At 43.2% G+C, this 26487-nt stretch overlaps 5 protein-coding genes across 6 annotated transcripts; 3 read left to right on the top strand and 2 right to left on the bottom strand.

Moving 5' to 3' along the window:
• Positions 1-1792: 1792 nt before the first annotated feature.
• On the top strand, positions 1793-18448 carry LOC108087383 (hexosaminidase D). Of its 2 annotated transcripts, none has more exons than XM_017184725.2 (4): positions 1793-1914; positions 15756-16502; positions 16676-18050; positions 18125-18447. In XM_017184725.2, exons 2-3 carry the CDS (start codon positions 15756-15758, stop codon positions 18044-18046), a joined length of 2118 nt encoding a protein of 705 aa, XP_017040214.1. In that variant the 5' UTR covers positions 1793-1914; the 3' UTR covers positions 18047-18050; positions 18125-18447. The 2 variants fall into 2 exon arrangements, with proteins under 2 accessions (XP_017040214.1, XP_017040215.1); XM_017184726.2 differs by lacking the exon at positions 1793-1914 and adding an exon at positions 2142-2273 and having other exon boundaries at positions 18125-18448.
• Positions 18449-18940: 492 nt separating this feature from the next.
• On the top strand, positions 18941-21308 carry LOC108087331. The gene is made up of 5 exons (XM_017184661.1): positions 18941-19259; positions 19329-19492; positions 19551-19684; positions 19753-20398; positions 20455-21308. The coding sequence occupies exons 1-5, from the start codon at positions 19119-19121 to the stop codon at positions 20681-20683; spliced, it is 1314 nt and encodes a 437-aa protein (XP_017040150.1). The 5' UTR covers positions 18941-19118; the 3' UTR covers positions 20684-21308.
• LOC108087329 (coiled-coil domain-containing protein 174) lies at positions 20989-23079 on the bottom strand. The gene has a single exon (XM_017184660.1). It carries the CDS (start codon positions 23039-23041, stop codon positions 21326-21328), a length of 1716 nt encoding a protein of 571 aa, XP_017040149.1. The 5' UTR covers positions 23042-23079; the 3' UTR covers positions 20989-21325.
• Positions 23080-23318: 239 nt separating this feature from the next.
• Positions 23319-24278, top strand: LOC108087288 (SRR1-like protein). The gene is made up of 2 exons (XM_017184597.1): positions 23319-23483; positions 23540-24278. The coding sequence occupies exons 1-2, from the start codon at positions 23341-23343 to the stop codon at positions 24225-24227; spliced, it is 831 nt and encodes a 276-aa protein (XP_017040086.1). The 5' UTR covers positions 23319-23340; the 3' UTR covers positions 24228-24278.
• Positions 24255-26258, bottom strand: LOC108087286 (transcription termination factor 5, mitochondrial). The gene is made up of 4 exons (XM_017184594.2): positions 25987-26258; positions 24956-25934; positions 24672-24896; positions 24255-24611 (listed from the first exon to the last, which is right to left on the bottom strand). Exons 1-4 carry the CDS (start codon positions 26174-26176, stop codon positions 24323-24325), a joined length of 1683 nt encoding a protein of 560 aa, XP_017040083.1. The 5' UTR covers positions 26177-26258; the 3' UTR covers positions 24255-24322.
• Between the last annotated feature and the right edge of the window lie 229 nt (positions 26259-26487).

Raw genomic sequence — 26487 nt, 5'->3', positions numbered from 1 at the left:
TGGCTGGGAAAACTGTACGACCGATTTGAATACGGTCTTACGGGGAGCAGATAAATGTACACAGAGAGCGAAACTATAGGCCGTCAGCTGTTATCATTTAGGCAGAGTGTCTTATCGGAATATATTATGAAACGAGGTGGAAAACTATTTTGACTGAACTATTCATCATCAAATGTGTTATTGGTTCTTTAAAATGCAGAGACTACAAAATACCGGTCCATCTCTCTCTCTCTTCTCTGACGCTGTTCGAACGCACTGCTGCCGTCTCTGCCCGCATGCACAACAACAATACAAAATTAAGTAAAATCTACATTAGTGCCGATATTTCTTCATTGTTGTTGTCTATTTGAAGACGTCATCAAATTGGGTACGCGGGTTTTCTCTCGCACGTTCTACTTTTTGCCACACATTCTCGCAAACGCACACACACGCACAGCTTCACAGATGGCCGTTTGTTTTTATTGTTGGTGTTGTTGATACGCACCTTTCGCTGTTTACTGTTAGTTTTTCGCGATCGCCCTAATACTTTGAATACTTTTATTTTGACGAGTGTCGTTTGCTGCTGATTGCAATTTTATCACAAAATCAACAAGAAACACAAACACAGTTGAGAGGCTGCTGCTCTCGCGAGAGTCAAGACAAAAGAGAGAGCAAAGAGCGCGTGCGAGAGCGGTGGGCAAGAGAGGGAGGTGCGATAGCGAGAATACGGAATTTTATTACAATCTCATTGATTTTTCGTATTCGTATTTGTATTAGCGGCTCCCCGGCTCCTCACATGTTTTGCGCACATACATATAATTATTTATTATTAAACCGCGCGCTATTTTACTTCGTTTTTGCTTTTTGCACCAATTCTCTTGCTTCGATTTGTATGTGTTTATTCGTTTGTAGATGTGTGTGTATGTATATGAGCGTGTGCTTTTAATTTCTTTTCTAAACACACTTTTTTGCCTGCCGCCGCTGTGTTGTTGGTGTAATTTTTGCAAGTTTTCTCTTCACACGCCTTTCATTTGCCGTGCGCTTTGTCCGTGTGTTCGACGATTGCTTTTACTGCCTGTTCGGCTGCTGCTGCCTCTTCTTCTTCCACTAAAAATCGGCTCTTTTTTGCCTGTACGAAATTTTCACAGCGAGCTATCGCGTTGAAATGCATTTTAAATAGATGTCATTTCAGAAGCAAACACAACATTCACATTTTCACTTTATTTTCAATAAATTATTGATTTCGTTAATTCGTTTAAACACCGCAAATTCGTATAAATTTTTTACTGCTACAAGTTGCGTCGTCGTCGTCTTTAGAGCTGGAACAAAAATCGATGTTTACTCGATACTATCGATGTTTAAAGAAGTTTTTTAAACCGATGTTTTTCCTGTAACAAATCTTTTTTGTTTTCGCCCAACCACTTCCTGAGCTAAATAAAAAAAATGTCATAAACATAGATTGATCGAACTCAATTACGAGTACAAAACACATATCGTACTAATATATTTGTTGAGAACGACCCATAGAGAAAGCGCCAAATTCAATTATGTATATCATTTTATGTAAAATGTTTTTAATTAAAAATTATTTTTTAAGAAAATAAAACAAACGCTGTTTCTTTATGAATTTTATTTATGATTTATTTCGATGTTTATCAAAAAATAAATTATTTAAACTAAGACTTAAGAAAAAATATCGAAGTTTATTCGCTATAATCGATATAGAGCTTGAGTCAATTTTGCCAGATCCCGAAAAAAGCTTTTGCGAAGTTGCCAGATTAATTAGATATCGTCATGCAGCAAAGCTCGTATTTCATACGGTAAAGTACAGACCATGGAAAGTGCATAGGCTTTGCGAAAAGGAAATATTTGCTAAAATTTGTTACAGCACTCCTACACAACAAATTATTTAGCGCTGGATCCAGTTGTCAATGGGTAAGCTTTTTGTTTAATAAATTTAACATTTTTCATGTTTATTGTGAAGACTTTAAGTTTGAGGAAGAGGTGCAAAAGCCGGTGTTACTTTCGTGTGTATGCAATTTCTTGTTGCTGCCTGTTAACATTTACAGTGTGACCAGTCGCTGGCTTGTTTATGTTTGGTGCTCTGGAAATAACGGTGTTTGTTTGAAACGCACTCAGTGCAACTGCAACACTCGCGACCGTTAAACGTGTTCTCCGGTTTTTTTCTTTTTCGAATTCCCTGCAATGTGCGCGATTTCGACGCCATGCAGCTGAACAAATTGACAGTTGATTGAATACCACTCGAAACCGAAGGGGATTAAACGGCTTTAACAGTTGAGTTCAAAAAACGTTCAAAAATATACATATGGTTCCCGTTTCTTTTTTTTAATTTTTTTTTTACTTTTGCCTACTCAGCGAGCACGTGACGGCCGATTTTTGAGCGTTTTCCACAACCCACTTTACTCCTTCTATATCCCATAATATAAGTGCTCCGCGTATTTTGCATATGGCCTCTAAGACTGGCTCTTTTCAGCGATTGTTCGAAAGTGTTGAAGCCTATGGCAATGCGGGGCATTCAAATGGAACACTCGGAAGGCCCCTGGAGAACCCCCTTTTTTGTGTCCCCCTAGTGGGCAATCGTTTACCAAATGAATAATGTCGCTTTCGGGGCCCCCAAATCCCTCTTTGTCAATTTTTATTTGACACATTTTATTGGGCAAATCGTTGGCCCGGTAATCCTTTTGCATTTCTAATTCTGTCAAAATCGAGGGCGACATTTCCCAAGGGTCGCATTTTTTTCCCTTTCATTCTAAATTGGAATCGAAATCAGATTTTGTGCTGATGTGTGTCTGTTTGTTTGTGGTTAGGCTCCAGCTCCTGTTGACTTTCGTTTACAAACATTAGTTTTTTTCGCAAAGCTGGCGAAATTTTCCCTCCACCCAGAACTACATCCTCACGTACAATACCACCATCCACCCGCTGGCCCATTCAATTAGAAACATTTCGAATTGGAAACAGTGAATTGCACTGCTCTCGAGAATTTTGCCGTGCAGCATCTGCTGCTGTCGCCATTAGTGGAAAAGTTGGATCCCAGTTGGGGACCACAAATCTGTGTTAATTTACATTTAATGTGTAGAACAATAATCCCCCCTGACTCATAACTCTCGGTAATTGAATTAACCTTTAATTAATGGCATTATCTTGCTATTTTTATTTACGCATAACGAATTGTTTGAAAATTTAAGGCTTTCTGCACATTAATTAACATCACAGCAGAGAAAAGGTGAAGAACACCGGAATTGAATGGGAATCTGATGATAGTGCAATTGCCATTTTGTTGAGTCATTTACAGTCGAGCTCTTTTTGCAGCGAATCTTTTAATCTGTTTGGACAGCTGTTGGTTTTGGTTCAAGGAAATCTCTAATTAAATTTATACTCGGCTAGTTGAATGCTATTGTAACAAAAAGTTTTCAACTATTTTGTTTTCAAAGAAATTGCAACTTTGATGCTCTAAAGATAAAGACGCTTCGTTTGTTTTAAAATATCCTTTAGAAAGGTAGTTGCGTTTAAGCTAAGTAACCTGAATACCGTTTAAATAGTTTAAGTTTAATTTTGCTATTAAAATATTTTCTTGAAAACAACGAGAAAATTGAACTCTTTAACTTAAGTGTTTAAATTTACCACTATCAGAATAATGATTTTCTGAAGTTTAACAACTCTTTAACAGAAGAATTTAATGTGCATTGCAACGCACGTTCTTTGTTTGGGTATATTCTGCTCTCTATTGTTGTTCCATTAAGTCTTGCAGGAATTTTCCTTTTGAGGAGTTCAGCTATAGTATTTTTTGCGGATTAAGCGCATGAGAGCGAATAATTTGTGGAAGGGATAAGTACTTCTCTTGGTTGGACCTTCACCCGTGCCGCTTGTATCGTTTTGCGGAGCAGCTGCAGCTGGATTTTGGCATCGCACTGACGCAAGCATATTTCAGTGAATCGGGGCAAGTGGGTGGATTGTCGGGTGTTGCGGTCGTTGCCAGCCAGGATTTATGAAGCCCCGCACTCCGATGGCAGGCATTTCCGCTTCCGCCTCGCCTCTTCCCCGCTCCTTCCGCCCTTGTCGCCTTACCATACAAGTGCTGGCTGTATTTTCAGGTTGCTGCACTTGTAATTCAATTGCCTTGAAAAACGGCAACGAGCCAAAGGTTGAATTACAATCTCAACCTCTTCACGGTGTCTTCAAGTGTGGACCTAACCAACTATTGCTCTGGATGGTTAACGGCTTTAAGCCTCGTTTATAATACCGAATTTTATCTAATTTCGGTTTAATACTTGAAAAAAAAAAAAAACTAAAATATGAAATGCATGTACGATAGCTCAAAAACAAACAATATCCATTGTCCAATTATCCATCTGAGGATTTAAAATATTTAGAGGCGCATTTCCCACAGCATTTTTCTTTTGTTTCCCAATTTTATTACCTAAAGCGTCTTTTGATGTTACAGTTTTTCCGAACGTACCTGAACGTTAAGTAAAACTTAAATGTAGATATAAACTTAGGTGCGCTCCATTTGCTCGGTGACCCAAAAAAGTAGACCACATTTATTTATACACCTTGGCATCGCTTTAAGAAGTGGAATGCTGCTCCCCTTTTCAATATCTCATTGGGGAGACACCCAGAGTAGTATATGCATATATTCTGTGTGGCCTAATTAAAGCGTAGCCGCCACAGTTAATTAACTTAATTTTGATTAACGCTCCAAAATTACATTTAAATATTTAATTAGCCACGGCAAACCCCGGCAACTTGCCGCACAGGCACACACACAACTTATTTATTCACACATTCACACTTTGGCCACCGCAGCCGAGTGTCCAAAGCTGTTGGGAAATGGGAAATGAAAAGAGGGGAAGCCCGGTATATTTTTACAATTTTCATAAACGCATGAACAGGGAAAACGAAAAAGTTTAACACGCATACATCTCCCTGCAGATTGTGTGTAGTTTAAAACAATGGGACCTTTCCCACGAGCTCTGCTGTCCAGTTTGTCCGTTCTGTCCAGGTTGTCCGTTCCGTCCAGGTTGTCCGTTCTGCTGAGGCCGAGCGAAGCTGAATTGGCGGCCACAAGCCAGATATAAACCCAAGGAAATACGAGATGAATGGAAACATCGACGGGGGAAAGCGGAGAATGGAAGCCGAAAGCATTCATGCGTGAAAACGCAACCTGCGGACCAGGGAACGGGTAAATGTGGCAGTCCGAGAGATTACGTAAAAATAAAGACTTCGCAGAATATACCGCCGGTAATTTAGGTGTAACAGGATAACATCAAAAATATCGGATGACAGGTTTTTTTGAATAAAGTCGGAAAAAGAGATAAACGCTGTAGAAAACATAATAAACCGTAAGTGAACGTATCATTTTCTTTTTTAATTTGCATTAAAATATAATAAATTGGTAAATTTTTAAATTATTTAAAACCAAAAGGATTGGTTTATATAATAGAAATATATACTTCCAAAAATAATCAACTATCAGTTGCGATTATGGTAACTTATTTTGGGAATAGAAACCCATACCAAGGCAGCCAACGGATATTTTTAGCCCAAATTCTGACAAAGGACTCCACAAAATTGTCTATTCTGTGGATTTTCCCTGCACCCGATTCCTGGTAAATAGTTGAATTTGGCATTCCCAGTGTGCCCACTATTTGTTGGCTCACTGTGGTTAGTTGTTTGGCGGTCAGGCTTGCATCCTGGGCTGTGCTTCATTTAAAAGTTTTTTAGAGCTCCGCCGCCGCTTCTGCTGATGACATCGCATGGGGACGTGTCCTGCGGAATGCAGCGGAGTCGGGTGGAGGGCGAGGAAACCCAAGAAGCGCTGTGCGTGTGCCCCGATTATATTTGCATGAGTGCGTATTGAAGTCAGACCTTGCCCTGCGGGATGAGTTAAAAGCGAAGTGGATCAGCGGGATGGAGGAGCAGCCAGTGCTGGTATTTGGGCAGACGGTGACAACCAAAACGAAAACATTGCGAGTGTAAACAACCAGAACGTGCAGCAGGATGAACAGGACACGGAGGACACGGAGGATACGGCGGATAGGGGCGCTACGTGCAACATGCAACAATAGCATTAAGCTCGCAGCGGAATCTCATTTGGAAGCATGGCAAAATACGCCGCATTTCTCGCATGCAAAGTGGAAAGGGTCTGAACATGTGCAAAACAGGATGTGGATGAGGACGAGGACGGGGACGAGGACAAGGATGGGAGAACCTAGCGGAACTGGCACCAGTTGGCAGGAGTCCTGCGGACCGCAGACAAAAGTTTCCTAGGCTCATTTCGTGTCCCCAACGGAGCAGACCTGCTCCAATTTACATAGTTGCAAAATTTGTTGGGGGCATTAGAACTTTGCCACTTGGTTTGGAGCCTCAGTCAAAGAGCTCAATTCATAGCGAACCAGGTTTATTCTTTAAACTATAATAAATTACCAAAAGCATTTAGTGGGCTCAGATTTTCTAAGGAAATACAAACCATATTATAACCATATCATTTTTAAAGAGCTATAAACAAAACTGTCTTTTATATATTGGAGTTTTTTGTACGCATTTATTTAATTTTAGCTACACATATTTTTTAAGGTCATGATAAGTCAATTAATTGGGAACTACAATATCTTTTAAATTATATACATAAACATAGATTTAAACTTTTCACCTTTTGAAGTGCTTTAAAATTTTAAAGCCTCCTTTGGTGAACAAATAAATTCCGATAAACTGTCTATTAAGGCCTCAGTTGTATTTACACAAATTAGAATCGCCCGAGGCGTTTTTCCCCTGCCTGTTGTTGATGCAAATTCAAATTTAAATGCAGCGTGTTGGGGCTTCGTCGTGTCGAATTAAACCCTCGGCTTGTTTGTTGCCGTTTTTGATGCTCGCACACTTTGCATTCCCATTTGAATTTACAGGATGCAAAACGAAAAGGGCGGAGCGTTTATACAAAACGAGGGGACGAACGGGGGGAATGGTTATTTGCTGTTGCACTTAATGCATTTGAATTGTTATAATTTCCATGGTAATTCTCTCGCTCTGGCCCCGAAATGAAATTAGTGAAAATATTTTAATTGCTGCAGACGGCCAGAATTATGCAAATGTGGCCAAAGGCGGTAAAATGCTGCTGGAAAATATGGAAATGCTGGGTGGCGTTCGCTTTGTTTGTCTAAACTGAATGGGTCTCTCCAGGGAGAAAGGCGGCTTAGGAAGAGTTAAATTTGACTTTGGCTTTGGCTTTGGCCCACTTCCGTCAGCTAATCTCCTTGGCTGCTCCGCCCATCTGCTTGCGAGGGCCTAATTAATTTTTAAGACGTTTCCCAAGCGAAGGGTGGCAGCAAAAGTGTGCGGGTGACAGCTCAACCGGAGTTGCGCATACGCCGTGTTGCCTGACACTGCACCACCACCACCGCCGACAGTGATTAATTGGCTTGGCTTCTGTGTGCTCTGCAGCAAGACGGCAAGACTGCAACACTGCCTGACTGCAAGACTGCAAGACAAATTACACAATGCGGCTGTCGACATATATCCAGTAGTTGTCCTATTAAGCCAGAGAGCCAGTTTGGCCAAATTCAATCACCTCGAAAGTCACTGCCAAACTAAAAGTTCGACACACTGTGTTGATCTTGGCTAATTCCCAAAGCCATGGCCCAAAGGCAGCCATCTAAACAACTGACCAAAAGTTAGATTAAAGTGTTTGACATGTCCTGGTTACCCCTCGGCACCCATCCCATCCCATCCCATCATCCTTAACCCGTGTGCATGCCGAATGTGCTGCAAAGTTTGCATTGTGTGGGCGTGGGAAAATGTGGGCGGGGCATCAAGGTACTTGCAACATGCTAGCTGTAAACTTAAAACAGCTAAAGTTTCTCCTCGCTCCTTACGTGAACTTTGTGGACTTTTCAATTGATGTGCAACTTAATCCAGATGGGGCATTTACTTCCAGCCATTTTATATAATCTCTCGTTTGTGGTTATGTCTTCTCAGGATCTGTGTTTGCATTTATAATCGGCTTGAAATATCTGTGAGAAAATAGTAAGCTGTCGGCTGCCTCTGAAAATGTTTCTAAGTAAAATGTTTTTTAAGGATCTCTTGTGAAGGCATTGATGTAAAAGAATGCAAAAAGAGTTTTCTTGCGAAACTTGAATAGCTATCTGTGTTTTCCCGAAGTTTTTCTTGACAGCATGTTAACTTTAAAGACTTTTCAATTGATGTGCAGTCTAGATAAATTTCTGACATTACAATTATTTGAACAGCACTTTAGGCAGTCTGCATTTAAAAAAAATAATTTAGGTCAATAGTTTCTTTTTATGAACTCAATAAGAACTCAAGCAAAGATCGTTAATATTTCAATAGATTAGATAAGGGACCTCTTTTATAAGTTATAATATGCAAATTTAATTGGTTCGTTAACATTGAGTACCCAATTAAATTTGGTTTTCAACCGCTTATGATAAACTTGGCTTCAGAGGATTGAATCGAAATCGCCTTAAACTAATTGAAGCAGTACACTAAGGCAGATAACCCGTCTGAACCATTTTTAATCTGGGTCTGCAGCACTGAGTGCTCAAATTGCAGCTTGAAAACCATTTCGAGCTGGCATCCATCAACTCGTCGAGTTTCGAGAGCGGATGGAGCTGAGCTGCTTTCGTTGCAGTCAGTTAATAATTCATAAACATCAATCAGAGCTCGGTCCTCGTTCGAGTGGCTCTGGGTCCTGCGAGTCCTGGGAGCCCTAGAGTGCATTCCATCGGCGATGCTGGAGCATCTGCCTCGTTAGAGAAGCCTCTCCATATGCTCAATCCTAAAATGTGGGCCAACACTTGCCACGCCCCTTTGCTGTCATGGCTTTCGGGTCTGCATTAGTAAACATTTTGTTGTCGTCGCTCGTCATTTGCTGTCATCAGTAGACAAGTCAACAGCACGGCAGGCGTTGCACTCGGGGGGCGTTTTCCCAAAGGGGGCGGGTGGAGCGCAGCCTAGTCTGCATTTCACTGCCTTTCCCCAACAAGAGAATTTAATGGCTTTCACCGGAATTAAAAGGCGGCGGGAGTTGGCTTTTTCTCTCGTACAAATAATTCAGAAAACTGGAAATGAACACAAACACACGGAGTTCAAACAAATAGACTCGCATTTGCATTTGCATTTCGTTGACATTTGGAATTAATGATGCGGACTGTTTGCGTTTACTGGCCACGGCATTCTTATCGCTAAATAAATATCACGCATACGCAGCGTTGCACACGCGCTCATAGAATAAACATTGGGAAAGCCACATAAACTTTGTTAACAAAGGGCTGAATGAGCTGAATTTCCGAAGCTGAATTGTTATTAAATTTAAAACTTTTCCGGTAGATTAAGCAATGAAATTCTTACATATTCCCAACACAAATTATTTTAAATATGAAATGTCTAATGCAGAATATGAAATGATATCTTTGTTATTAGTTTATGATGAAATTTATTTGTTTTTTATTTGATAACGATGTGTTTTATTGTTTAAACTTCTGATTCAGTCGGTTTTCAAGTTTCCTAAGAAAATTTTGCAATATACATTTTCTACCGACATCGAAGCTTGAAAACAGGAAAATTAATCAAGAGACAAGTTCATTTAGCCTGGTTTTGTCTGCTGGCCTTTCGTGTCCTTGCGTTTCAATTTATTTGTTTCCCAGAAAGGACTCATAAATCACTGTAAAGCCCATAATGCAATTGAAATCGATGTTCGCACAGCTCAACTGGAGCATATGTGCCTGCCAGCCTGCCAGTCTGCCGTTGGCGTTGCAGGATGTAGAATGTTGGATGCAGGACACACAGGATGTGATGTGTATGCTCTGATTGAATCCTCCGTTACAAAGACAATGCCATTGCAACAGCAACATGGGGCACGTATCGCCTAACAACAATCGCTGACCACAAAGCAAACGTACCTTTCTGGCTATCCAGTCAGCATACTCGTATGTATATATGTATTTATGTAATGTGCATCTCACAGGACTATCTAGAAATCAGTGAGGCAGCCGGCAAACAAAAATGTCCAAGCACGTTTCCCCACTCAGTCGCCCCCTTTTCGTCCGCAATCTTTGCTCTGTCACCCGTTTTGTTGGCAGTAAAATGCAGCAAAAAATCATTTCAAATTATAAACACGCCGTCGTCGAGGGTCCCTTTTGAGGCGGGACACTAGCTACGTGTCCTTGCCGTGATTTTGTGGCCACCCATTGGTCAAAGGGTATATTGTTTCTGTCTAGCTAAATATTACCAGTTAAATAAGGAATTATTTAATTATTTATGATGCAATTCTCCAAAGTCTGTTCATATATTTTTTGTACTATTTTATAATAATAAATATTAAAGTTGAATTGGAACTGTGCGATTTTTTATCCTTGTGCCACACATAAACTTTTTATGAACAGCTTGGATTTATGGGCGAACAGTATGGGTTTCAGGATTCCCAGTTTATGGTATCAAATTGTCGAGGCAGTCAGACGAGGACTTTTTTATGGATCCCGTTTTTTACTCGTGCTGCAGCTGTTGCTGTGACAGTTTTGCCTCTTGCCTCCTGTCTCGCTTTTTGCTGCTTAGCGCTTTCGAGCGAACAAACTGAGTGTTGCATAGTTATGGACGCTCTGTTCTAATTCTCCCCAATTTCCCGTCCTCCCCATTTTCCTTCGCTTTTCTTCGCTTTCCTCAGCTGCGCTGGTCTTTTTTTTCGCTCTAAACTTTTGCAGTTATAATCTACTTATGAAGTAGGTAACAACGTTTTTATTAAGACTGGTCGGGACGGGAATGCTGGCGATTTTTGACGCTTGGCGAAGTTTTGCTTCAACACGGCAAGTTTGTGAGTTGAAAGAAGGGAAAATAACTGGGAAACGGTGGACTAGTTCATCAGAGTATTTTCATTACAACCGGCAACGAGTTTCGTTTCGTTTCGCTTCGCTTTTGTTTGTTCTCATTCTCATTTACCCGTCTGTTTGCTTTGCCAATTATGAATTCTACACAGGATGTGAGGAAAATGCGGGTAGGATAGTATATTTGCATACATTTGATTGCCAATTTTCGTGGCATTCCGTTGCCAACAAAATAGCCGGGCTTATGGCGGAATTAAAGTGTTTTATGGCACTGCATTTCTGGCTGCTGGTTTATAAATACAGATAGAGATATTGCACTGAAACACATTGAGGATCCCTCGATAGAAATTCCTGGCTATTTATTTCCTTTCTCCAGCTATTTCTCATGACTTCCCCGATTCATTTCAACTGGAAAAATCCCCTGCCATTTTTAAGGCCAATTTAGGAGGCTCCAACTGCACCAGCTCTTCAGCTCCTTGGCCTAGAATTCCAAACCCCATTTCCAATTATTTCCCCCAGAGGCAAGTGCTGCACTTCTGAGCTGCTGAAATTTATTTGAGTGGCCATCTAGGCATCTTGAGTCTGGCCGAGAAGGCAGTCGAAAAGGGGCAAGATGGATATTCTCCGGTATGTTTGGCCAACGAATCATCGTCCAATAGTGGCCGCCTGCTAATGGACGTTAATAAGGCGTTAAATGGCCTAATTGCCGATTATGGCTCTCAGACCAATAAGGTTGCGTACCGGAGGGAGAAGCTAGCACAATATTTTCCAAGCCCAAGTACTCAACTCAGCTTCAGCCTCCTTTCAACAGTTTGTGCACCAAGAAAAAATGCGTTGACTCTGTTGAAGCTCCTTTACAGATTAAGAGAATAAAATGTTTTAAGAAAAAGTAAAAGCAGTAGTCTAGTATAAATTTGTATACAATTTTAAAGGAACGTTCAATATACGTGCCTGAGAAATATCAGAAACTTTAACAATAAATGGCTGAACTTGTGAGTAAATTGAAACGCAAGACAGAAGAAGATTCATTTAGCTATTTCGAACCTACCAAAAAGCGATTCAAAGAAGCCAATAGTATTATTTCTTCAACAAAAGGAAAGAACTCTCAGGAGTCGGAAAATTCGGGATATTTTCCGGAGCTGGGACCCAAAGAGAACTTCTACTACTTTCAAAACAAAATGCTTTTCTATTTGCATGAGGAACGTGTTAAGCGCAGAAAACCAGAAAGTCCCAAATAAAATTCTAATAATTTTATATAAGTTTCTCAGTTCTGTATAAAGCAGGAAAGTTTCGCTTTTTCCCCTGTGTACATTTTTTATGGGCCAAAGAAGTGAACTATGGCCTGACCGGCAGCATTATCCTTAAAGCCAACTTAAGGCAGCCTTACCAGGGCGTTCTCCTTCGCCTGTTCCGTTGCAGTGGCAGGCAAATTTTCTGCTCCTCAAAATGCAATGCAGGGAATGTAATATAAGCGATGCGAGAGCCCCTGAATGGAAAATCCAGAACAGGAAGAGCACTGTAGAGTAGCTTTAAGAAAAACGTCGGCCAAAAGGATATTTTATATTGCACTAAATTGAGGAAATAAAAGAAAAGCATTGCTGTGTGTGAGCCAGAGATATTTAAAAAGTGAATTCAAATGAAATGAATAGTTTTAAAGTCCACATGCTTAAAAGCTTATCAATTTATTTACTCTTCTTTGTTTTTATAACCTTGCGCAGAGTATTTTAATTTATCGTTTTCACTGCATTGTTAATCGTACATTCAATTTAAATTTCCTGCAATCACAATTAAATTGTGTGCTACATTTTTTATTTTTAATGTTGTGCTCCAAATGAGGCAAATTTATTGCTGGCCACTTGTATAACTTTAATGGCATCTGTCCGTTAAACGCTGTGAATGGAGGCCTCATAAACAGTGAATGAGTACATTTCGAGGTCCATCAGCAAGCGCTTAATGTTTTTTTTGGATTTTTTGTAACATTTTTTCGGTTGCTTTCTGTTTTTGAAAACACTTCAGTTTCGTTTCTATATTTTTTGTGGCAAACAGCCAAATTGTGTGGTGGGCGGACACTTCACAGCGGGTCCTGTCGGTGGTTGCACAGAAGAACATGGCTGCTTTTTCTAGCCCGGCTCTCAACTGAATGAGTGGGCTGAGGTCACAGTCACAGTTGGGCAGGAAATGGACGAACGCCCGGCCAGAAACGCCGTGAATTGCAACTGCAAATTGGCCTGTCGGTTTTGCGGTGCAATTACATTTAATTTAGGAAACGCTCGCTGCAAACTGTTTTCGGTTCTGTCTGACGAGCCGAATGCAATTAGCACCGATCCATTGTCCTGTCGAGACCGTGTCTTGTCAGGTTCTGTCGGTAACGAACAAGGAAAGTGAAAACATCAATTGTGTGCACTCGGAGAAAGACTTTCACAGAAACAGAAAATCTCGAAAACTTATTGTAAACAATAATTGGCTTCTGGTTCAAAGATTTAAAGCTGTTGCGTTATGTTTAAAAAGAAAATTGCAATATTTTACTTCAATTTAGACATCTATCTATGAAGTTATACTTTGCTTTAATTAAAAATGCTCATTTGCTTTTATTAAAAATTTATGATCAGGGGTAAACATTATAATATTATTATATATATTTAAATACTGCTTAATATATCTTTGTCAATATGAACACAGGAATAATACTTTTTTTTTCAGTATGCAACCCGACATGAAAGAAGATGTGAATGTAGGGTGCTTGTTCTGTTCTTGGCTCATATCACACATCTCCCCCCTTTCTGTCCCCCCTCACATATCACACATCTCCCCCTTCGGGCGCCTCTGTTTGCTGTGTTGGCTTCTCTATTTCTGCATCCTTGGCGAGAACTTCAGCCAACAAAGCGCCTGAAAAACGAGAGCACCCATTCAAAGTAGTTATTGTGGTTGGCAAAATATAGAGATACCCGAGAGAAACTCACACGATTTCTAGGCCTGCCTCTTTGCATTCCGCCACTTTCAATGCCCCAAAGGAAAATGTTTTGGCTGTACAATTTTGGCAAAAACACAAGATGGAAAGTCGAGAGTGAGCGGCAGCGTAGTAATGCAAATGTGTTTTAAGCCAAATGGGTCAGCAATCGGATCTCGTTTGGCTATTTCCCAAATGCAAAATTGATGGTAAATAGTCGTTAAAGTCACTAAATTTATGCAGCTCTCCATGAGGGAAAAAGTTTTAAAAATATCCTAGTGAAATCAATAAAATGATGTTCTCTTTGATATACAACTCAATTAATGTTGAATTTCAAAGGAAAATGGCAAATGGTTGATCAAATGTTTATATTAAATCCCTGTCATGTTTGTCATGGTTTTTAATTGATGATATTAAAAGTAAACTAAATCATATTCTGTTTGATTCGGTATAGATTATGAGCAGGATTATAATTACTTTTAATTAAGTTTATTTTTTATTGATGTCAATTGGGTTTTTAAGTATGAGGGCATTTGGTTATATCATTTTTGTTGAACATAATTAATATTTTATCTGCTGTTGATTAAAATGTTTTTCCTTTCTCGTACACCAGTCAAAATGAAATACCAATTAATTAGCAGTATATGTAATATTGTAAATGTTGCCTACCTTTTCGTGGTTTTCCTTTTAATGTAAATATTTTCGTTTGTCATTTGTAAAGGAAGCAGACCGCTCATTAAGTCGCCTTTTAGGTGATGATGCCGATGATCCATTCGAACCCCTCCACTCAAGCGACTAACAAGTGTCCACAAAAACTTGATAGTGTTCCGCGTTTGTCTTTGCTGACAGTCACGAACCGCCAACCACGAACCGAGTAAGAAGTGGCCTAAACGGCGCTCAGCCACCAGCCAGCAGCCACCCACTGGTAACTCGTAACCCAGCGAAAACCCAATTCAATTTCCGCCAGTCAGACGGCTGCACATTTCCACTTGAGCACTTGCATTTATCGCCTGTCGAACCGTTCTGGTTTTGTTCGCTGCTGACTGTCATCCTGCAGTTCCCGAATGACGCCTCGTATCCTTGCTCGACTTTTATCCGCCTATTTGTGCGGATTCCCCACCTTTGTGCTTTTATGTCTCTGCCAGAGACTCATTTAAATAAGCTGCCAGTCGTGCCTATTTAAACGAATGCGACTAAACTATCAGCCAAGCTATTAAAAGCAGGAGCCAAACCACTTTCCCTGTTTTTATGCAGTAAGCCCAGAAACTTTCATGCTTGATAATAATAAAAGTACAGCTGGCTTCAATAATTTTGAAATCGCAATTCCTTTGACACAGTTTAAAAATACTTATATATTATAATGCAGCATTTAATTCATATGAAAAATTGTAACAACTTAGTTAGTTTTTCTGTCTCGCTTGTTAAAAGCTGGGCTGACTTATTGCTTCAAATCATAAATACAATATGTATAGTTTTTTTGCCACTATTATCGTCCCTTTAAGCCTCTACTACGGTTGAAAGCCTCAGGAGTTGGGCAAACACAAAGGCAGGAGCCTCGACCCGCAAGAACAGCAAGAACAACAATGGAAACAGCCCTTAACTCAACCTCAATGAGTTGCCGTGCCCTGCCTGTTACGGTGGCGTATGAGTAACGTGCGGCTGGTGGCGCCGCTTGTGTGTGGATTTATGTTGCATAACTCCGGGGGCTACTTGTTGGATCTTCAAATATTTATGAAAAGTGATGCAAGTTTTACTCTGCGGCACTGCAGTGGCTGATTCCCAACTTTTTTCCACTGAGAACTGAATAAATGTTTGAAAACAAAAGAAACTGAGAAAATTAATTGGCTATTAATAACAAAAAACTTTAGAGGAAAATTATAAAGTATTTTACATCTATTACTAAAACTTATCTTTAAAAGTTTTCCCATAGTTATTATGTATTCACTTATTAGAAAACTGACCACTTTTTTTTCTCTCTGCAGATGCACTCAAATCTGTGGATATTTATTTGGCGCCGTAAACTTTCCTTCCTGCTCGTTGTGTCTGGCCTGGTGCTCCTCGGCCTCTGGACGTGGGCCATACTAATCGATACGACAGCCTCCTCCGCACAGCCACCGGTCGCACTCGCCAGTTCTGAACGCCAGCAGCAGGAGACCACTGGCTATCAGCAGGTGCACATCATCCAGAAGCTAATTGCCCAGGCCAATCGAGTTCTGAGAGCCGAGCGACTCAAAGACAACGCCATTGAGAAGTCACCTTCGCCGGTCCAGCGGTTGGGCAACGTGCGATTTCTGCGACCCACGCAAGCGAAGAAGGCACCACTTCCCCTGTCCGAGAGCTATCTGTTCGAGCAGGAGCGCCTCAAGATCCTCGAACAGCAGCAGCGACAAAGGAACGCCGGAATGGAGGAGCTGAATGCCAATGCCGAGGATGAGCGAATGCTCACTTCGTCGGAGCGACAGACTCAGTACGAGCACGAACTGCAGCGCATGGGGATTCCGGTGGTGGCCGGGATCGGTCCGGATGGTCCGAGGGCTCCCGCCGAGCGTCTCGTGCATCTGGACTTGAAGGGCGCCCCGCCCAAGCTGAGCTTCCTCAAGGAACTTTTGCCGGTGCTGCGGGAACTTGGAGCCACTGGCCTGCTCATCGAGTACGAGGACATGTTCCCCTTCAGCGGAGCTTTGAAGCCTCTGGCGGCTCTTAATGCCTATAAGGAGGATGAACTGAGGGTATGGTCGTAGATAATCTCGGAGTCCCGAAAATAGTAAAGATCATAACTTTCCTAATTTTTATCCGATTTATGAGTGGTATACCTCGTTGAATTTTTTTATACAAATATCGTTTAAAGCCAAGGTATGAATATTAAATATTATCTAATAAATCTTTACCTCATTCCCTGCAGGACTTCTTGGAGTGTGCTGCTCTGCACGGACTGAGCGTGATGCCGCTTATCCAGACCTTTGGGCACATGGAGTACGTCCTGAAGCTCTCCGGCTACGAGCAACTGCGCGAGCTGGCCATTAGTCCGCAGTCGATCTGCCCCAGCCAGCCGCAGAGCATGGCGCTCCTGGAACAGATGCTCACCCAGGTGATCGAGCTGCACCTGCAGTGCTTGGGCCAATCCACACCTGCCTCTGCCGCTCCAAGGGCCCCGATCAGGTTCACCCACATCCACATCGGATGCGACGAAGTGCAGAACATGGGAGCCTGCTCCAACTGCCGCCAGCGGATGCGCAGCGAGCTCTTCCTCTCGCACGTGGTTAGCCTGGCGCACTTCATCCGCCGCCAGTGGCCGGAGTTGGGCGTGGTCATCTGGGACGACCAGTTGCGATCGATGTCGCTCAGCGAGCTGCAGAACTCGCAGGTGGGCAGCTACGTGGAGCCAATGGTGTGGGTGTACGCCAGCGATATCTATCGCTTCATCCAGCCGCAGCTGTGGGACACCTATGCCAAGATCTTTCCCGGCGCCTGGACGGCGTCCGCCTTCAAGGGAGCCTTCGGCGAGAGCCTGTTGGTGCCACCACTACAACAGCACTTGGAGAACAACATCCGCTGGCTGGCGGTGATTGCCAAGGAGGGCGGACGCTTTGCCAAGGGTATCCGTGGACTGGCTCTGACTGGATGGCAGCGGTACGATCACTTCGCCGTGCTCTGTGAACTGCTGCCGGTGGGGCTGCCCAGCCTGATGACTTCGCTGTCGACCGTCTCGAAGGGTTACTTCAGCACCAATCCGAAGGACAATGAACTGGTGCGCGTCATGCAGTGCGCCTTCCAGCCGGACAGCCGGCGGTCGGGTCGCCCCTGGCTGGATCTGCACCAGAACGGCCATCACAGTCAGCTTTTCGATGTTTGCACCTATCCGGGTCACATGATCTACAAGTTTGCCATGCGCCTGCTAGAAAAGCTGTCCGAGATCGGAGTCTATCTGCAGCATACTCGCGAGGAGAGCGCCTGGCTCTCCGACTACAATGTGCGGCACAACTTCAGTTCGCCGCTGAGGGTGCGGGACCTGACCGCCAGGGCGCCAATGGTGATCGAGGAGCTGCGCATGATGGCGCGCGAGGCCCAGCAGCTGCTGTACGAGGTGTACGACCAGTACACCGTGTCCGAGTTTATCGAGCAGCAAATTTACCCCACCATCGAGGCACTGCAACAACAGTTGGCCAGGGCGGAGAAGCTACTGCAGCAACGCACTTGGCCGCAGAGACCGCTACCGCTGGCTTTAAAAGTCCAGGAGGACATGGGCCTCTACACAAGCCAGCAGCAACAATGAACTGGTGAGCATATGAAGTGTACAAATATTTATATAAAAATTATTTCACCAACAACATTTCTTTCTTTTCCATTTAAGCCCAATGGACTGATCCAAACCGACGGAAGTTCCGGTCTAAATCTTCACAAACTCTGAAAGTGATGGCGTTCAAAACGCTCAGTCCCAACATGGCTGATAAGCCAGGATTACATGAAAGCAGCAGCTACATTTCCCTAAAAATAAATACATATTCGTAGCATTAGTCACTTTTAATACAAACACATAAATTATTCATTTTTTCTATACCTACTTGTTTGTAAGCCGCAACTCAATTAATCAAGTTACACATAATCGTATTTTAATAAGAATAAACAAGAGATAAAGCAATAGAGTTAAAAAATTTGAGTTTTATTTTGAATCTCGACTTCCTTTTAACAGTTACAATGCGTTTATTTACATTCAACAAAATTTTACTTCTTTTTAGTGCTCTTTGTTAATGTACAATTCATGAATTGGTTTGAAATTCATTAGTATTCAGTTTTAGTAAACATGTTCCTTAATTTGCCTTAATATTATGTGAATATTCTATGTTTTTTAAATAAATTGAATTTAATTTGGATCTGCTCTAATTGGAGACCCTTGGCAATACTTCCCTCCTTAAAAAATCTGTAAGCAATTTGATTCAACTTCAATTCAAAATTAATAAAGTTATAAGAGCTAAAAAACATACATAAATAAAAAGCACAAATAAATAATACAAACCTTTTTATTTTCAAACAGAAATCTGTCACTTAAGGCATACTTTAAAAATAACAAAGAGTGGCAGCACTGGCGCACGTAAGTAAAAGTTACGTAACGTAATAGCCAGGGCTGTAACGACGTAAAGGATGACGAAAGCACAAAAGGATACGGCAAATGGGGGGAGAGAAGCACATAGTAGTGAGAAAAGAACACATGTTCGCGCAAAATCGATGAATAAACTTTAAAAACGAACAACGAGAACTTAAAAGTGCAGCCCAGCAATTTGTTAAAAGACATTGTTGTCAAATAATCAGTAAAAGATTCTCCGTAGAAGCCAGGACTCCTGGGGAAAATGGGAATTACGGAGACTGCAACAACGACAACCGGAATGGGAGCGGCAAACGCCGTGGAGGGCAAACAAATCCTGTCGCTCGAGGCCTTCCAGGACATTTTTAAGCACGTGGAACCGGAAGTGCAGATTGATGCTTTTGAGGTAGGGATATAGAAGGACGGCAAAATTATGATTATGAAATCACTTCGCAACATGTCCTTATGCTTGCAGCTAGCCCAGGCCTCTGACCGGGGTGACAACTATACGGCGGCCCTTTATCGTATAAAACTCACAGGAAAACGACGGAGTCTCAAATGGGAACAGAACGTCATCTGCAAGGTTCTGCCGGAAAGTCTGGTGGCCAGAGAAGCCTACAAGAGCGATAAGCTTTTCCGGTGAGTTCTACTTGCACCGCGTTCTTATCCAAATCCCTCATGTCCCATCCCTCCACAGCAACGAGGTGGAATTCTATAACAGCATCATGCCGGAATTGCTCAAGTTCCAGGCCAGCAAAACTGACCAGGGCACACCCGTGTTCAATGCCATTCCCAAGTGCTATTCGGCCAGAGATGATCTGCTTATAATGGGTAAATTTGTCATAATTTGTTTTTAATATCTAGATGAAATTGATCACTATTTAAATGTTTTGAAACAGAGGATCTTCGAGAACGGGGATTCCAGATGACCGACCGGCACAAAGGCCTCAGTGTGGAGGAGACGCAGTCCGTCCTGCTGCAGGTGGCCCAGCTGCACGCCCTCAGTCTGGGTTATAAGTTCGAGAACCCGCTGGAGTTCAACAAACTGTGCAGCTTGATTAGTGAGGGCATATTCTGCACGGCCAACACGAGTTGGTATCGAAACTACTACGAACGCCTCACGAAGAACGCCATTCAAATGGTGTCCGATGTGCTGCCTGCGGACTCAAAGTATGTCCTGGCCATAAGCAACTTTGCGGAGAGCTCCTCCTTCTTCGGCCGCATGGTGCAATTGGCCAGCGCCGAGTCCCCACTTTCGGCCATCTGCCATGGTGATTGTTGGGTGAACAACTTTCTGTACCACTACGACACAAAGGATCCTCAACGGGTGCTGGATGTGGCCCTGATTGACTTCCAGTTGATACGCTACAGCTCCATCGCCCTGGACATTGCCAATCTGCTGTACTGCTGCACCACCAAGGAGATGCGAGATACCCAGCTGCAGACACTGCTCAAAACGTACACGGAGGAGCTATTCCGATGGCTCCAAATCCTTTGCACGACTTTGCCGGTTCACTGTGACACGTTGGAGAAGCTGCAGGATCTGTAAGCAAATTATTAATACATTGAAATAACTATTAGATAAACACCCGTTTTTTTAGTTTCGCCGAGGAGCTGAAGACTTACGGACGGTTTGCTCTTGGTCTGGCCATGGACATCATTCCTATTAGCACCTGCTCCTCCGAGGATGCCCCGGATATGTATTTGAAACGAAATGACGATATTGATAAGGATGTCGGAGCGCCCGCGCTCAATTTTCCACCCAACGATCTGTGTCGCCAGAAGATGTCCGAGATAGTTATCGATATGGTGGATCGGGACATGCTCTAGGCCACACTGCAACCGAAATGGAACCCTTGCTGTCTGCCCAAAACACCAATTACCAATAATATTCCAGCTCAGATAGCGTGCTCCAGTTGATTCTCACTTAACCCTTAGTTATATGCAAGCTAGTAAATATTACCATTAGCCTAGAAAGACTTTGTATGTTTCGATAGCATCCAGTTTCTTGACCCTGCGTCCCAGATAGGACTTTGTGTCGTCATAGTTAACACTTTATGATTAATTTATTTTATCTTAGTTTTAAATTTTACAACTGAATGAGCAATCCAACCAAGGCCAAACTAGAGTAGAAATTGAATTTGATTTTCTGTTGTTTTCCGTTTTTAATGTTGTATCTACATTCTTGAATACACAAATTCCAAAAATTCGAAATGACTTCTCCAAAAAGTATAAATTCCATTACGTTAGTCGTACCGAAAAGGGAATTGGGCACAGGGTCATAGAATTCGACAGGAATTGTGAGAAAGCATTATCTATTCTAGCCGTAGCTAAAATTAACAATACATTTGTTGAAATTAGCTCAAAGACCCCAGACAATAGATAGTTTGTCTAGGCGTATTGTGTTTTTCTAAAGTATTCTTTACACAAAGTAATAAACTATAAATGAAGGGTACGCTCCTTTGACTTAATTTAGTAATCGGCTTTGGCCGTCCACGTGGCCTTGTTGCCGAGCACGCCCTTATCGCAGGTTTCTCGAAGGAACTTCAGACCAGCCTCGATGGAGCGCTCCAACTCGGCTTGCGATCTGGGTCGTTTTGCTGCCGGGGGTAGGATAGCGTCATTTAGGCCAGGAGGTGGAGGTATGGCAGCTCCCAGGCCACGAGTGGATGTACTGGGTTCTTCGTCGTTATCATCTTCGTTGCTGGTTGTATAGTTTCGTCGCTGGAATTTTTTCTCCTGTTTGGTGCTATGGAAATTGTTGAACTCCGGCTCCTGGCCGCTTTGCCACAAGGAAGACGGAGGCGGTGGCATGCTGCTGAAGTTGCTGCGCTTAAGGGGAACCGGCTCTGCCATGGGAGCAAATTCTGCCTGCCGCTGGGCGCGCTGCTTCTCGTTCCACTCCTCCTGGGACATGGGCAGCCGTTCGGACTTGTACTTCCATTCCTCTTCTGGGGATTCATCGCCATCCGAATCGACTCGCTTGGCCACACCTGGCTTATCCTTGTCCCAATCGCGAACGTGATCTTTGCGTAGTTCATCTTTTTCAGCCTCCTCCCTAGCCTTTTTTCTTTCGATGGCTGCCTTCTTCTTCTGCTCCTCTCGTTCACGTTGAGCTGCTTCGGCTGCCGATTCCTCCTTCTTCTGCCGCTCCTCCCGCTCATACTCCTCTTTGCTAATTGGAGGCAAGCCGTTGCGTGCTCGAATTCTGTTTTTGGCGGCCAGCACACGGTCGGCCACGAGGCTATCCCGCTTGGCACGCATCTCGTCCCGTCGTCTCTGCTCTTCGGTCGTGGCATTGCGGGCCTGTTCCAGCTCCTGCTGCTGCTTTCGACGCTCGTCTTCGTCCGTGGAGAAGGCATAGTAACCAACGCCATGAGTGCGCGCCTCGTCAAAGAACACATCCTGGTAGTGAACATCAGGCTTCTCGACATTCTCCTGCTCCTTTCGCTCCCAGTTCATGCGCTGCTCGTCGTGTTTGGTCATCGTGGACAACGCATCACTGAAAACACTTTCTGTGGGCCGTGGTCCAATAAAGGACTCGCCATCGTCGTCGTCGCTGTTGTGAGCATTATCCTGGCAACCTTTGGTGTCTATCATCCAGTTGGCCTTGGTCTGATCAAGGCGCTCCGGCATGCTCTCGGCCAGCTGGCGGTCGCGACGTTGAGCCTCTGCCAAATCTTTTCTTAAGCACTTTCTGGTGCGGCCCAAGCAATCAACGTACTCCACCTCGTCATCGTCTTGGCCCGTCTCGTCTTCGCTGGAACTGCTGCTGCTGCTTAGTCTTTGTCGAGTTTCAAACTTTTGGGGTGGGTCCTCCTGGTCCGCCTCCTGCTTTTTACGATTGAACATCACCAGGCAGTTGTCATCGGAGTTCAGACTGCCGCCGCTACGACTCATCCGGTCGTAGAACTTACTCTTAGCCTCTAGGACACGCCGGGACTTGTCCAGCTGGGCTTGGTCTTCCGCCTCATAGACTTTAGCGCCATCGCCACTTTTGGCGACATTCTTGTAGCCGCGATCGTCAGACTTCTCCTTGTCACCGCTGCTCTTGCTCGGCCGGAACTCTGCGGCTGATGCCTTTGTGGCCTTCGCCATCTTGACCTCATGTTGCTTTCTCACCAATTCTGCCTTTAAGCTGAGCAGCGAGGATAAATTCACGCTGATAGCTTTGTTTGGATCGTTCATGGCGAGCAAAACAACTAAAATAAAGTTGTGAGAAGAGGAAGCACAGAAAACAGCTGATACACTTACAAAAACGAAATGCTAATTATTGGTAAAAATTCATCTTATTATTTTCATGTTTGTTTGCTTTGTCAATTTTATTATTTCGGCAAGTTTATAGAGCTTTGATAAAAGAATGTAGTTACTTTGATAAGATATCTTAAAAGTTTCCAAATTTTATGAATGTGTAAATTATCTTTGAGAAAAACAGTCACACAAAGCGAAGTGGAAAGAAGAAGAAACGTGTTTATTTACTTTTTGGAATGTCGAACTCTGGCGAGGATTTCCAGGTGGTTACGAGGAAAAAATGGATGGCAAGGAAGTGCCTTAGGCGGCGGGACCGCCACAAGTCCGAAAGCGATTACTTAAAAGACTGTCCGGATGTAAATGTGGAAAAGTTTCAGGAGTAAGTATGCAACGTGCACCATACTCGATAATTCTAACGGCTTCAACTAATTTTAGACGCCTGGAGAACTTATGCACGGAGATGGTTCAGAGCGACTACTTCCTTGTGACCATGGAAGCGCTGCAGCAGCAGTTGGAGGGCATTAAAACGTCACTGGAACGGATTGTCTGCCTGGGTCTTGGACCATTCTCCCGCACCTACCATGCCCTTCATCAGGCCGCTTTCGTGATTGGACTGCAACGGCACCACAAAATTAAAGATGCTCTCTATTTTGATCCCGTCTTTAGAGACACCGAGAAAGAATTGATCAACCTGTTTGACGGCTGTGTAATGAGCGAAGACTGTGCGGGAAAGCATGAGGCCACAGTTCCAACGCTCTATTATCTCCCCCACTGCCCATACGCACTGATGCACAATATTTTGTGGTCCAACTGGAAACGAGAAACACTGCCCAATGTTTTTCTTATCTCCAACAGCTTTGAAATGCTGACAATGAATCGAAAAAGTCAGAATGACCATATAATGAGGATAGTTGAACATTGTACAGAGACTCCGCTAGAGGACGACTACGAGACCACCAACGTATTCAATGATTTATCGTTGCACACTTTTCCACAGGAATCCCTGCCAGCATGTGATGATGAAGTTTTTTGGGCGAAGTACTCTCCCTTGAAGGTGAACGAGGATGAACTGATCACAGAAACAGAAACAAACCTAGCCGCTCTGAAGCTGGAATCGGAATAAATAATAGAACAAAAAAACAAATAAAACTTTAAAGTTGGATTCAAAAATATTTTTAAATTCTAATAACAATCTTTATACAAATTTATAAGTAGTGCCTACAAATGCTGCATGACCAGCTTATCGGCAGGCTTCACTCCGTATTTGTAAACCTTGTTGAGGCTCTCGGGGAAATCGGGGAGAAGATTATTGAAGTTCTCTACATGATGTGTGTGCTGCTCCGTCCAGATGCCGTCACCAGTGAAGTGAAATTCTGATTCGATAAGGTAAAGGATGAGAGTCAGAATCTCGTTGTTACTAAGTGAATTAAAATCCGCCACAGGCAACTGCAATTCTTCCTGGGCATCCGGAGATTGCAACAAAAGCATCTTCTCCTCAATGCGTTTTCTGGAAAATTGTAGTTATGTATTACAAGTAATTCGTTGATGAAATCACTTCAGCACTCACATGGGATAAAGAAGCAAGTGGATGTTGGCAAAGATCTCATTCAGCTTAAACTTCTTGCTACGGAGGTACTCCAGGCACTGTTTAACATGCAGCAGAGGTATGTGGCACCAGTTGGGATGGCGGGAGAGCAGATTGCGAAGCACTTGCACATCCTTGGATAAAACATTTCCCAAGTAGACTACGATATCGCGACCTTTGGTGCGATCCGAACCATCTCTGGCAAATCTGTTTTGGCTGATGTGTTAAAAAAAGGAAAATGGATTGCCAATCATATAAATACTTACTTTGCAAACGCCTCGGAGCCGCATGAAAGGATGTGTAGGGAGGCGCAGCGAACTTTCAATTGATTAAGGTAATCCAGACGCAGTCGCGCCTTATTTTGGTAGTGCACCAGTCGTAGCACTCGCGGGTTGGTGCCTAGCACCTGAAACTCCTCAATCTCCTGCAGATCCCTCAGTCGCTCCAGCACCGTATCCGGGCCAAGGGTAAGCACCTCCAGGCAGCGCAGGACGGCATCCTCACTGATTCCAAAGGAGTTCACATACTGCAGAGTTTGTTTCAAGCTATCGCAGGTGGACATCAAAATCTTGGGTCGTCGGAAACCGATTTCCCGAATGTCCTGCGAGTCAATGGTAGGTATCTCCTTCAGGATACGTCTCACGTTATCCGCCTCAGAATAAAGCAAAAAGCTGTTTTTCCTCAGCCGCTCGGCAGGAAAATGCAGCTCATTGGTCAGTAGTTCTACGGTGTCCTGCACGGCGCGAAAACTCTTGTGGCGGATGCGGGAGTATACGCGCCACAGCTTTTGGAGATCACTGTCGTCCATCTGAAGGCGTTCGCGCAGGTAAGCGTTTAGCAGGGATTGCCTCAGGCTCTTTAATGTAATGCTTTCGCTATCCAGCTCTCGCAAATCCACTGGCAGTTTAATATCTGTAAACAATTCCGCCAGGCGCTCCGCCACTTTTAAATCAAAGGGTATGTATCTATGGGCCTTGAGAACTTTTATGGGTTTGTTGACCACCGTGACATATTTTGCCAACGTCTGGATCGTAATGTTATCAAAACCGCACTCCTGCAGGACACTGTGGCGATTGGCTAGCGTGGTGGCCCCATAGTAGATGATCATGGGCTTTCCTAGGATGTCATCAACGCTGTACTCCAGAGATTTTAGCGTTTCGTAGGAGTTATGGAGGTCCTTCCGCTTTACAGTCTTCAATTCGGGGTGCTTTTCCAGAGCAGTCGCCCAGGCCCGATAACTGCTACCTATAAGGCCATTATATAAATTGACTAAATCCCTTCCAGAATGGTTGCTTACCTAAATTTTTAGCCAAATAATTGGCATTTAAGGGCTCTTCTAACGGCATCTCAATGGTCGGACGCTTTGGCAGTTTTGTTTTCGTCTTCTCCTGCTTACTGGTGGTCTTTCTCACACTGGCCATTCCCCGCGCCAGCTGCCCAAGACTCCGGACCAGAAATTGCGCTTGATTTTGGCCGTTGCGAAGCATTATTATACATTGCCCAAGGTTTTATTTACAACCGCAGAAGAAGCGGACTAGTGAACATGTAACTGTCTTTCGTGGTGAATGACAACACTGCTCGTGGGTAATGACAACTGTTGCCTGCAGGTTGCGAAGACATATTGAGAACAGTATCCTTTTACGGAAACAAATTTGTTCATGTTTAAAGTTTGTATAATTTACGCTAATTACAAGTATGTTTATTATATAACAAATTTGTGTCGATTCACCCTATATTAATGTAAATATCTAACATCAAAAACAATCAATCAAAAAGAAATAGATTAACCGCCGATTTA

The sequence above is a fragment of the Drosophila ficusphila genome, unplaced genomic scaffold (genome assembly GCF_018152265.1).
Source record: "Drosophila ficusphila isolate 14025-0441.05 unplaced genomic scaffold, ASM1815226v1 contig_791, whole genome shotgun sequence".
In the NCBI taxonomy this organism is placed as follows: Eukaryota; Metazoa; Arthropoda; class Insecta; order Diptera; family Drosophilidae; genus Drosophila; species Drosophila ficusphila.
Note: the sequence above shows the minus strand (reverse complement) of the source record. Positions and strands in the feature narration are given on the sequence as shown.

Coding starts and splice junctions, on each gene's coding strand:
- LOC108087286 (XM_017184594.2), bottom strand. CDS start 26,176: ATGCTTCGCAACGGCCAAAATCAAGCGCAATTTCTGGTCCGGAGTCTT. Junction 24,897..24,955: donor GGCTCCGAGGCGTTTGCAAA/GTAAGTATTTAT, acceptor CAGCCAAAACAG/ATTTGCCAGAGATGGTTCGG. Junction 24,612..24,671: donor CACTTGCTTCTTTATCCCAT/GTGAGTGCTGAA, acceptor ACAATTTTCCAG/AAAACGCATTGAGGAGAAGA.
- LOC108087383 (XM_017184726.2), top strand. CDS start 15,756: ATGCACTCAAATCTGTGGATATTTATTTGGCGCCGTAAACTTTCCTTC. Junction 16,503..16,675: donor ATAAGGAGGATGAACTGAGG/GTATGGTCGTAG, acceptor CATTCCCTGCAG/GACTTCTTGGAGTGTGCTGC.
- LOC108087329 (XM_017184660.1), bottom strand. CDS start 23,041: ATGAACGATCCAAACAAAGCTATCAGCGTGAATTTATCCTCGCTGCTC.
- LOC108087331 (XM_017184661.1), top strand. CDS start 19,119: ATGGGAATTACGGAGACTGCAACAACGACAACCGGAATGGGAGCGGCA. Junction 19,260..19,328: donor TGCAGATTGATGCTTTTGAG/GTAGGGATATAG, acceptor TTATGCTTGCAG/CTAGCCCAGGCCTCTGACCG. Junction 19,685..19,752: donor AGATGATCTGCTTATAATGG/GTAAATTTGTCA, acceptor GTTTTGAAACAG/AGGATCTTCGAGAACGGGGA.
- LOC108087288 (XM_017184597.1), top strand. CDS start 23,341: ATGTCGAACTCTGGCGAGGATTTCCAGGTGGTTACGAGGAAAAAATGG. Junction 23,484..23,539: donor AATGTGGAAAAGTTTCAGGA/GTAAGTATGCAA, acceptor AACTAATTTTAG/ACGCCTGGAGAACTTATGCA.